The sequence below is a fragment of the Plectropomus leopardus genome, chromosome 17 (assembly GCF_026936395.1).
Source record: "Plectropomus leopardus strain MGB_pleo_1.0 chromosome 17, ASM2693639v1, whole genome shotgun sequence".
Classification (NCBI taxonomy): Eukaryota; Metazoa; Chordata; class Actinopteri; order Perciformes; family Serranidae; genus Plectropomus; species Plectropomus leopardus.
Genome location: NC_142192.1, coordinates 20,482,852 through 20,495,096, shown reverse-complemented (window position 1 = coordinate 20,495,096; position 12,245 = coordinate 20,482,852). Strand labels below are relative to the sequence as shown.

Below are 12,245 nucleotides of genomic sequence, written 5' to 3'. Positions count from 1 at the left end.
TTGTACCCAAATGAAATTATCTTCTGTATCTTTTTTTTCCAACTGGTGCTCAGTAACATAACATTCGTTTTTCTGTGTTCTCTTCTACAACTTGATTGGATGCTGTCGGATTGTCAACAAAGTGGATCTGGAGAATTAACTGTTGTCTTTCTGGGAACAAATAGAATTAATAGTTAGTTGATTCAGGAGATGAATTTATTCGTGGCACAGTTTATAAATAACATACATTTTCACGCAATACTCTGTTAAGAGGTCATGTCATTTCACGTATTTCTGTGAGACTGTGTTGGTTTGTCAGGGTTAAAGCATAACATGGCTCTTACAGATTAGACCATTATTTCCATTATTAATAACACTGTGCTAACATGTTAATAGGTTGGCTGCAAATGCTGCAACATGGCTAGTCATAGTTAGTCCAATGGTGCAAGAAACACAAGCAGCCAGTAAAAAAAAAACGACAAAACAAAACAAAACAAACTAAGAAACTTAACTTATTTGTAGAAAAAAAGGTGATTAGTAAAACTATCACCCAAATGGTCTGTTGTGAACTTTATACCTATCTAGAGTTAAAAAATGATTACACAATACGATACAATCTTTTTCTACATTCAACGTAATGTTTCATTTCAGAGGCTTTTCTAATAAAAATGGCAAATAATTTCATTTTTTAAAATAAAGTTTTCGACAAAAAATGTCAACAACTTTAAAGACAGTTATTAAAGCTCGAAGTGCCATTTTTCAATCAAGCCTTTTTGCCTCAGAAATGTTGTATTGATTAAACTCTAGTGGCTACTGTAGAAGACAAGACAGATGGGCAGGTTCACCCCGTGTCATGTCTACATGTACAACACACAGCAGAACAGTATTGATCTTCAATGAGATGCAGAGCGTCACACAGAGAAATGGTGCTGGAGCCAAAACCAAGCGAGCTGGGCAAAGCTCCCCAAAATGATTATGGTGATTAATCGACTGAACTGTGGCTTGTATGGATTTCATGTAAAAAACAAAACAAAAACTGTTCGCACAATCTGTGCAGGAGGGAACAAAGCATTACTGAAAAGACGACATTGCTTTTGAAACAGCAGGACAAGTGACCTTTTAGGATTCATTTTGTTGTATTTTTGTGTGTATAATGCCATTAAAAAACTACTGCTTCACTGGTCTCTCAGATAAGACTAATAAAAAATGCTTTGGGACGTTGGAAAATGGTTTCCAGTAATGTAAAGAATAACAGGCTAAAATAAGAAGCCTCTTAATGAGCTCATGTATGCCTGCGTGATGAGAGTCCCGACACTTGTTACTTACCAGATGAAAGCAGGATGACGGCCTGTAGAAGAGCCACCTCAGAGTCATCCAAGTTAAAGGAGGACAGCGACACGCCAAGGTCGAAGATGGCATCCGATACTACGCCTAAGCCACCATTCTTAAGCTGCCCTCGCGTGACTGCCATCTCGCCATTGAGCGTGAGGGTTTCGCTCTCCGGATCATAGCGAACAGCAGCTCGCAGTGACATGATCTCCATGCAACAGCCTTTTAACAGGATGATCTGGTCTTCACAAGGCAGCTGATTAAAAAGAGAAAGAAATCATTAGTAGAAGATCGTTAGTAGAAGAAAACAGGTAATGTAGTAATAGCGTGCGCTTATTTAAAAAAAATTAAATAAATACTGTTTAAAAAAGTAAATGATGGCACAAACTTTGAGCATTAAATTCTCTAAACATTTACAATTATTCTCTGAAATCTAGCATGAAGCAGCAACTACATGTAGCAACATAATTCTTATATATAAATACATAAATAAAGTCAAGCTATTAAATGATCTGCAGCAGATGATGCTAACTTTGTGAGTTGACATAGTTGCTCTAAAAATAAAGCTGATCTTTTTTTGGTTTACTGATCTGTAATACTGTAGAATTTCTAGATTTTCTCAGAGAAAGAACTGCGTAATTTGGCTCTTACTACATGTAAAATAAAAACAGCATTCACTTTGTACATTACCATTTAAATAATGGCTAACAGTGGCTAAGCTGAAGATGTAAAAGGGCAATTTGGATACAGGAAATCATAAAATCAAACATGCAGTATATCAATAATAAATCAGTGATGATATTTAATTATGTGCAGTTTTTATAAAATACTGTTAATACATTATAAACAACTAGATAAAATAACTTTAACTTATTTTCCCTATAAGTACCAGTAATTACACACTTCTTTAAAGAATACTTTCAAGAGATAATGGAAAATATATTAGACATGCAAAAAAAAAAGTTTTTTTTGCTTTCTTGGTGAATTTGACACCTTGTTTGCCATCTGTAAGTATTTACTCTAAATTACAATCTTAAAGACATTAGATGCGCACATTTTTCTGCATTCCTTTAATGTTTTATTCTAGTATGTTTTATTTTGAAATGGTTTTGTTGTTCTGTTTTAGAGTGCTTTGTAACTTTACTTAAAGAGTGGTATACAATCTTACTATAAGATTAGAATTTGAGGCCTACATTGAACATATAATTGAGATTTTAAGAACTTAATATTTTTATTTTTTTTGGATTTCATGTTACTTTTTTGCTGGACCGCAGCGGCAAGACCAGCCCTGTAAAGGCATTAGTTTGTCTGTGTGTCTGACGTATGAGTGATAAAGTTTCACTATTGGTTGGAGTGACAGATGATGCAAGTGTTGATGCCGTTGACAGTCAGTCATTTTCTGTTGCCAATTAACTAGCCAGCCGCTACATCAGTAAAATGTAACAACTTCATGCTGCATCCACATACTCCTGTCTCAGTGCAGAAAACCACAGTGCTATCATCAGATCCTGTCGTCACATTAACATTGTGTAACATTAGCATAATTCGCTATTTAACCCTGGCCAAAAGGGCATTTTAGGATGTTAGAAAGCGAGGTTCAACATCAATCAACATCATCAGCATCAGTTTTTTTGAAGTACAGTCATGTCTGCATGAAACACAAACCTTAAAAGTATGAGAGATTTTATTAAATATTACGTTTTAAGATATCAGAACAGGTGCTGCCACCTCAGAAACAACCCGTGACTAGAGGTTGACCAATTAATTGGTTTGGCTGATTCATTCACCTGTTTTATAAACTATTGACATCAGCAGAATTCGGCTCTGATAGTGGCTGTGCAGCCTCAACCAGAGCTGAGGAGGAGACGGGGGTCGTGTTAAATGATCTGTGGGTACAGCTCGAGAGAGGGCAGTTCTCTTTTATTGTGAAGGTGTGTCTAAGGGTATTGTTTTTCATTTTAAAATGTTTTTACATAATTGTTTGGCTGGTCAACAAAAGCAGGGCAAACTGTGACTGAATAAATGCCGCTGCTTCCTGTTTCAAACTAAAAGCGCTCTAGCGTTTGACCTAGTCTGGTTGGCTGACATTCATGGTGCCAATATATCTGTGATAAGCCAACAATAGCCACGTTCATTGGCGGCTTCACTGTAAATCCACTGTAACGTGACTGCAGAATTAGAAACTCAGGTTTCAGCTTTTCCTCGAATGCCGCTGTGCCAGCAGAGGAGGCGCTAGAACTTTCTACAACTATGTCTATCTACATTTTGTTAAACGTTGTCACTTACCTCACAAAACATAGGCAGTTTTTTGGCAAAGTCCACCACTCGGGTTATGGCAGGGGTGATAATTTTTGTAAACTGACTGAAGGCTTCTATATCCACTTTGTTTCCTTCAGGTGTATTGACCATGGACGCTTGACCAATATCCTCTTGCTGAAAGAAAAAAGAGGGAAGGTCGATGTATGAATAGTCTTCAAGTTTGAATAAAAAAATAAAACAGCATGTAGACACTTTTCTACTATCGAGTATTACAGTATTGATCTTAGCATCACATATGAAACGAGTTCAAGTTTAAGATGAGAAGCATTCACGGTCAAATACGACAATGAGACAGCTTGAAAGCAAGTGAAGCGTTTGACTTTTGAGTTGACAATATTTCGCCATGATGTGAATGAGGGCGCATCACTACTGACATGTAGCACTCATATATCTATTGCACTTCATTAAATGTGTTAAGCATGTAACACTGCATCAAGCACATGTTGAAAAGGCATTTAATCACTTTTGAAATTATTATGTGTCCTTACCTTAGTTTCCTTCACCCCCGCTGCACTCTGGTCAGAAGTATAGAATAAATTACATGTTATTTCATTAAGAAGCATAGCTTCCTCGACCTGTTGGATAATCAACAGGAATCGTGAAGTTTCAATGAAGAACCCGTGTCAAGCCAACTAAAAAGAAAACAAGTTAAAACTGAAGACAGATGAAAGAGTGTGCAGATAGAAAACAGGTGAATACAGAAATCCAAGATGGGTTTCTATGGTAAGATTCAGACTCAGGGCCATGACTTCAAACAGGTCCTCAGAAGCACTCGACGACACCGAAATTCATTATTTTATCCGAAAACGTGGACGACTATTTAAGCGAAATCGAGCCGTGATTGGACATCTATACGATTTAAATCAATCATAACTTCAGTTCATTTTTTTGCACATTATACAAAATGTTTCCAAAAGTACTACTTAAGAACAGTTTTACTAAAAATCACCAACTAATGTGATGAAAGTGCCAAAATTAGATCTCGCAAAATGCGCGTTTATTGACTCATGGAAAGCGACTTTTACGGAGATCGAAACAAATTTCATTGATCAAGTCTTCGGAAATTCATGACCAACGAGATCCTAAAAAAAAAAAAAAAAAAAATTAATTCAGTTTTGTGCTTCTTTCTGATCATACCACAGAAACCCAAGTCAACAGCTGAAACGGACTTTCAATCTGGAGAGAGCGATTAGACTTTACAGAAAAGAAAAGCAAAATTAGTCATAAAAGGGTAAAGTATGAAATTAAAAGCTACAAACAGAAAGAGAGAAAAATGAAACAGCACAAAAGAAGCAAGTTATTAGTATTAGCGATTAAAGATCATTGCACAAAAACAAGACAAGAATAAGATGTTCCATTATAAATAAGTGCTGCTGCGTTGAGGAACACACTTTTCACCATCGTCCAGCTAATTCTCCCCACTCTACAAGGAGATACAAAAAAACACATGGACATATTAACACAGGGAACAGAGGAACAGTGGTTTTGGTGGAAGTGGAGGAGACAGGGGGCATGATGTGTACAGGGTCTGTGAGGGGTGGGAGGGGAGGTGAGGGTGGGGGTCAGGGGTGAGTGGGTAATCGATACAATGAGGGCTGTGGTGAGGAGGGAGGGAGGAGATCTCACCAGGAATTTCCGCTTCTGCTTCCAGTGGTTGCCCTGCGCGTTCGTGGCCATATGGGCCTCAGTCACCATACGGATGAGGTCCCACTCCTCCTGGGTGGGCTCCTGTCGATCCCACACTGTCTTCTGCAGTTCCTCCTTCCGGCGGCGCTCCCGGTTCTCCTCGATTAACTTCCGCTTGGCCAGCCTCTTGCTGTCGTCCAAAACCACTGTGGGAAAAGGAGGGTGAGAGGGGCAAAAGAAAGAAAAGGGAGACAATGACAGTGGATGAGAGGAGGAAGGAAAGTATGATGAATAGGTGACATGGGTGAAAATACTGGGCAATGCTGCTTAAATTACAATCCTAAAATATTCTTAAAGCATGATATTTATTGATAGTCAATCAGCATAATAATCCTTTAACAATATAGTAGACACAAAAGACACAAGAAGCTCTTTACTTCTTTCTAGGAGGCTTTGAAATGCTTTGACTGCTGCGTCCAATCAGCAACCGCCAAAAACTGCAGTTTCTCGAATGGCCACTTGAGGCTGAATCCAAGAATGAGTCAATCCCTACAGACCTCTTTGTTAAAATATCCAACTTTACAACAGAAATAAACATATTTGGCCTGATACAAAAAAAAGATTTTCTGCTAATTTCCACAGTCATGACAACTGTGCGGGGTCAAATTTGTATGTAACTCCCCTGTTTAAATTTTATAAAGGCTAAACATTACTCATAATAAAGAATCTGGCCACTTTAGGTGACAAGTGGGAGTTATCTATTTACAAGTTGCTCCCATGGTATCAATGTTGTTTAGGTAATGTAATCATGGTCATCTCTATTTCAGTATGTCTGTAGCTCATGAAAGTTACTTTTGACATTTTGGTTGCATAAAAAAAGAGTTTTTTTCCCCAGTAAGTATATTTTGTTTTAGTAGTTTTTAAGCCTCTTTTTCGCCAGCAAAAATTAGAATTAGAATAATCACAGTTAACCATAGTTGCAAATTACCAAGAAAGTGTCAGCATGCCTTTATGAACTGCTTAAAACACTCCTGTAGCACAATGCTTCACCCCTCTGTTCATCCATTTGAACAATGATGAATCTAATGACTGTTGTCATTATAAATCCATCTGCCAATTATTCCCCTGTATTGATTAGTTAATATCTTTGTCATGAAATTTCAGAAAATATTGATAAATGCGCATCAGTTTCCCAGCTGCTGGTTGTAACTTAGCAACAGTCCAAAGATATTCAGTTTAGTATTGTACGTAAGAGAAAAGCATCAAAAAATCAAAATATATGCCAATTAATTATCTGTTGATCAATTTATTGATAAATTGGCTAATTTGAGCTCTAAATTATGCAATTTGCACGGGATATAAATTTCAAGAAGCTAGTTTCATCTATGGTCTCAATGCAGGTTGATACATTAAACACATAAACTAACAAGCAAAAAAAAGTAGCCGCCACAGCATGTGGCTCTCTGTAAAACTTACAGTCGGTTGCCATTCCCACCACAATGCACTTCTTGAAGCGACATTCCTGGCACTGGTTCCTGGTCACTTTGTCGATGACACATTTTCCCTCGTACTTACAAGCGTAGGTCGGGTTGAGATTCTTCTGGATGGTCCGCCTGAAGAAACCCTTGAGAGCAGATAGGGAGGTGTCCAGAAAACCCTTGTTAACATGCACTAAAATGAGCTGAAACCCCCCCCAAAACAAAACAAAAACAAACGAAACAAGACTCGCTTGTGTTACCTTGCACCCTTCACAGGTAATGCAGCGATAGTGATAGCCTGTGGCTTTGTCCCCGCACACTACACATAGCTCATCCTTGTCCAGGTAACTTGGAATGTACCCTGGAGAGAAGAAAAAATGGTTAACATTATATTTTATTGGGGGAAAAAAGGTCACTGGATTTGTAGTCTGAAATATTTTCGGTAACTGCTGTGGTTTAATTCACTGGGGCATCTCACATACTTGTGTTTTCGACCAGATTTTAGTTGACGCTAACCTGAAATTAACTTTAATTTGAATTGTAATATCAGATTTTTTTCATTTTACATTTTATTTAAATGTAATGTTTTTTGCTTCTTTTTCTTTTCAGATAGAGAAAGTGAAAATGAAATTGTGGGGATCAAAGACAAACTATCTATATACTTTGTACAGTATATCAGCTGTTCCTTTGTGTCCATTCCTAACACATAGGTGCAAACAGGTTAAGTAATATAGCGGCCTCGAAAAGTCACATAAGCACAGTTAAAAGTAGGCTGATTCGTGTGTTAGCAGTTCTAATACTTGATTAGCACCGACATCTGCTTCTGGTTAACACCTGGCTCAATTTTGGGATTTGGCTTAATGAGTTCAGTGCTTTGACCCCATTGCAGATTCGGGGACTGGAGGTTAGCAAACTGATCAATACCTTTTTTCAGGGGGGTTGTTAAGAAAGCAATAATACATCTCGCATCAGCCTTCTGTTGCCTCTCCATCAATCAATAAGGAACCCCGCCTCAGTCAAATACTCTGAGCATCAGATGAGCCAAGTCCTGCCACTGCATGACGCCTTAAATCTTGGATTTATGATTAAATCCCAGACATTGATTGATTCATTGATCAAAGAGGAGTCAACACTTCTAACAAAAGAATATTAAAAACCCATATACCTCACACACAATCTACAAAGACGACCACAAAACAATAGAAACTACATCAGTCACTTTAACACTTAACCAAAAATACCCAAGAACTTGTAAACAATCCCAATCTGGATGTCATACCTTTCTTGTGCACCCCCTGCATCCACTGCAGGTGTGAGAAGTCAGGTTTGAACTCAGAGAAATACTCAGGCTGATGTTGGTAATGACTGAGAGGAATCTCCATGCTGCAAAACTCGCTCTTAAAAACAGGAGGTCCACCAGCGTATGAGCAAGAGTAGTGCTGGCTGGGCGGCCAAGCCTGCTCCATGCAGGGTGGATGATGCAGCGGCTGGGGGTCACAGTGTCCGTACCCGGGTCCCTCACCCGGGTACATGCAGTGTTCCCCGCCGCCCTGCACCGTGTAGCCTCCCACCCCAGTGTGAGGCATCTCGTACATGTCTGGTATGCAGTAGTTCATCATGGAGAGCCACAGCAGAGAACCATAAAAAGTTCTGTTTCAATTCCGACAACTTCCCATTCTCCAAAAAGAAAATTCTTCGCAGGATCCAAAAACAATAAGTCAGGTCCAAGAAAAAGCATCAAGCCATGTGAATGTGACTATCAGAAGTTTCTTGGTTTGGAAAAAAACTTTATAGAGGCTGACCCTACGTAGACGCACAAACGTTTCATCCACCAAGTCCACAGACCACAGACTGCACCTAGCAACTGCCCCACCCGCCACAACACGGCCGAATTGGGAAGCAGAGATTTATGACGACGTAGAGCTCTAATCTTACACTCCACAAATCCTCAATGTGCCACAGACAGTGGCGATGTCACAGATTAAGACCTCGCGTGTTGCACCTACATCTAACAACACCGACTAGAAAACAATTCCAAAGAAAGCGGAGAAAACTTCCAAGAAAACTCGGACTTATCTTTAAAATCTTTTTGACGAGGGTTCTCATATCATGTAAGAATTAGAAGTTCTCATCACCCTAATACCTTTCCTGACCCCTTAACCTTTAACCTTTGTGTATTAACCCCTTAACTTATCCTGTGGGTATTTTAAACAGAATCCGTAAATAAGCTCGCTTAGGTCAGTGCCATATAATTATTCCTGCCAGCTATTTAGTGAATGTTATGACACACACAGATTTTAAGAAGGGTTTTGTATTTTACACACATAACCCTGACTTTCCATCATTAAGACTGTACCTTGCATTTAACTGCTGGAAAGAATGCAACTTATTGAGAATAAAAAACACTTTTTTTTCCAAATAAATGATAAAGACCAGAATAAAAAGTAAACTGAATTTAGATAACTGAGAAATTTGAGAGAATAAATTATTATTTTAATACCAAACATGTAAATGGCCTATGTCCAGCTGTACGCACTAATGCTATATAAAATTAAAGTTCTACTTTTATTTTAAGAATTACAATAAAAAAACAATAAAAAAACAACAAACAAAGCCCACAAAAAAAACAATAAAGTTAAGTCTTTTCTATACTTCAGACATACTTCATTAATCGACTGTTACTGTACCTTTGATGTTGAAATCTTACAAAATAAATGCTATAATTTTAAAAAGAATCAATACCGTTTCCCCACAGTGTAAGACATGTGAGCGACACACTGAGTGTCACATTGCGTGATCTGTTTCAGATAATACACCTATTATCCTGGACACTCGGCCATACTCATGCTATTGATTATTATTCTCAGCCATATTGATTAGGCTTCTTGCTCAATAAATATGGGATAAGCCTTATGGCGAGGATGCGTATCTGTTGGGATTCATAATGCCCTTTTCAATAATGTTTCGTCATATGTCCCCATCACAGGTTGCTCTGTAAAGGGGATCTAAGAAATGAAGTTACTGAAAAAAACACAAATACAAACACACAAAAATCTAACAGAAACAAAAAGGAGAAGCTTCCAATTGTGTGTATTTACTGTTAACTTGAAGGTATGGATAATACTGCAGTTAGTACTGAACCAAACGTATTCATCTTGCCTGTTGATTGTGATTATTGTTAAAAATAATTTATATCATTGCTTTCACTTTCCATTTGCAGAAGTACTTTGTTTGACATTTTAATAGCTGATATTTATTCAATGGAATTAGTCAATGCTGTTATTCTGGGCAAAGATTGCACTTATACTGTGATGTAAAAAAATATTTGAAAACTACAGACAATATTACACAAAGTCTAATATTTGTACTGTTGGAGGAGATTTGCTAAGCATATTTATTGAAGGGACTTGTGGTTCATAGGTAGTCCATTATAGCTCCGTCTGATTTACAGACTAACTGCATCGTTCAGTATCTACATTTTTAAGATACATTAGGGAAAATAAACAAACTGAACATGCCTCCACTTATGTACAAGTACCAAGATGTATGTAAAATCATATTGGTGACAAATAAAAAATAATACTGTGAAACAATGTTGGGTCCCAACATTTAATAAACACTGTAATTTGAGTCTTATTAAGATGAAACTCTTTTTTCCAGCTTTACGGAGACAGCCCCAAACTGATCACAGAGAAGCAAAGAAATAACAATATACTAAGGAATAATTATTAATAAATATTTATTAATGTCCAGCAGAGGTCTCGTCTGATGCTGTCTACTTATCAAGGAATCCAAAAGTAATGGTGGTCAGTTGTAAAGTTTATCTTAACACCTGCATTTCATTTTACATTTTAGACAAACTACACCACAGTTAGAGTAACTTTTCGCTCCTGCGGTCTTTTGTAAAGCTCCTTTAAGAAACAGAGTGGGCCAGATTTGATCACGCAATTGCCTGCGATCTTCTTAAGACGATCAAATACCAGAACACGGAATGTCTTGCTGGTTATTGGAGCAGCAACATGAACCCCTAACCCACCAACACAAAACGTGAACACATGGTGAAGTCTGAGCAAAGATGCGTGCAGTTTTGGCTTTAAAATCCCTGCTGCTTGTACTTATATGAACTCTCTGAAATGCAGCCAGTCTGCACGCTTCCCATCACGTCTTTCAGAAAAGACACAATCAATACGGCACTGTGCAGGATTATGAAGAAATACGGATAATCAGGGTTCTTGTGGACTTTTGACCACAAAAACAAGAGCTTGATCGTATTTCACAACATTGCTTTGATATGATCTATCTATATATACAGTGGTAATACCCAACTTGGTAATGCTATATCACTAGGTATACAGTGAAACTGTAGTAAACATTTTCCTCCTGCCAAGGTTTTTAATCACTGTTCTCATACACGAAACCAAAAAAACCAACAACTTTAAAGCATACCAAAATAACCCCAAAGTGTTTTGCTGCCTCTAAACATTTTCATGTATTTAAAAAAAAAAGTCTTAAAAATTAATGTTTCACATATTGTTGACCTCTGACCGACAGTTTCTTTGCATTTTAGCGGATGTTTTTTTTTGTTTTAACCATCCTGCTATTTAATAATGTAGTTACTCAGAGAAATGAACATGGAGTAACCCAGTTTTGACAAATATTACTGTGTGTATTTCCCCTTATTATTATAAAAAACAAACTGTATATTTTGCCCAGATGTTTATTTTTCTCCACAGCCATTTAGTTCATTTTCAGCACGGGTGCTGATAATCCTGTAATGCAGCAAACCCTGAAACTAAAAGCCTGACAAACTGATTATGCGTACAGATATAATATGACACTTAAGGCGACTTAAACATACCATCTGACTCATGTTGAAGTGACAAGTCTGACTGTGGAGCATAGGCTGCTTAATCTCATTAGTTGCGGAGCACAAGATGATCTGAATGACAGCGTTTATGTTGTGTGGAGCGTGCATATTAAAGGCTGAGATGGGCCTGACAGCTCTATTAAAACTGAGGGCTACGGGCCATTATAAAAAGCACCATTGCCTATTGAGGTGGTTTTATTTTGAACCACAATATTACTTAGACGACTTTATTATATATATTCTATTCAATATATTCTAACCCTCAGTTTTTTAAACAGACGCTAAAATAGAGAAATGAAGTTTTCACATCTTGCCAAAAGCTTGCCTGTTCAGTTCATAGAAACGGTGTAATAGCAGACTGAATAGTACACGTATCCCAACCTTTCATTTGATTTTTTCCAAGATTCAACCCAACCAAAAGCAACTGCACCACATGTCCTGCTTTTCTAAAGTGTTAACATATTTTTGTTTTATCACCTTAGCGAGGCAATATTGTTAGACTCACTGCAATCTTTAAGACTTGTTCACATGTGCTGTCTGTAATTACTAGTTTGCGAGGTAATTTTAACGACTGGCAAATTAAGCGCCTAATGTGTTTGTCACTTAAATTTCAAATATCGATAACTGTAAACTTCAATTTTCTCCCA

The 12,245-nt window shown here is 37.6% G+C and overlaps 1 protein-coding gene across 11 annotated transcripts in view; it reads right to left on the bottom strand.

Moving 5' to 3' along the window:
• Positions 1-12,245, bottom strand: part of thrb (thyroid hormone receptor beta) — a 137,638-nt gene that overhangs the window by 9,594 nt on the left and 115,799 nt on the right. For 8 of the 11 annotated variants that reach the window (XM_042506649.2, XM_088090098.1, XM_088090097.1 and 5 more), the window contains 6 exons: positions 6,992-7,092; positions 6,730-6,877; positions 5,254-5,459; positions 4,116-4,202; positions 3,595-3,741; positions 1,306-1,564 (listed from right to left, as the gene is read on the bottom strand). In XM_042506649.2, the coding sequence (XP_042362583.1) occupies positions 1,306-1,564; positions 3,595-3,741; positions 4,116-4,202; positions 5,254-5,459; positions 6,730-6,877; positions 6,992-7,092 (948 nt within the window). Of the gene's footprint in view, positions 1-1,305; positions 1,565-3,594; positions 3,742-4,115; positions 4,203-5,253; positions 5,460-6,729; positions 6,878-6,991; positions 7,093-8,010; positions 8,570-12,245 lie in introns of those variants that run through there. The other 3 variants (XM_088090091.1, XM_088090092.1, XM_088090100.1) reach the window with 3 other exon arrangements.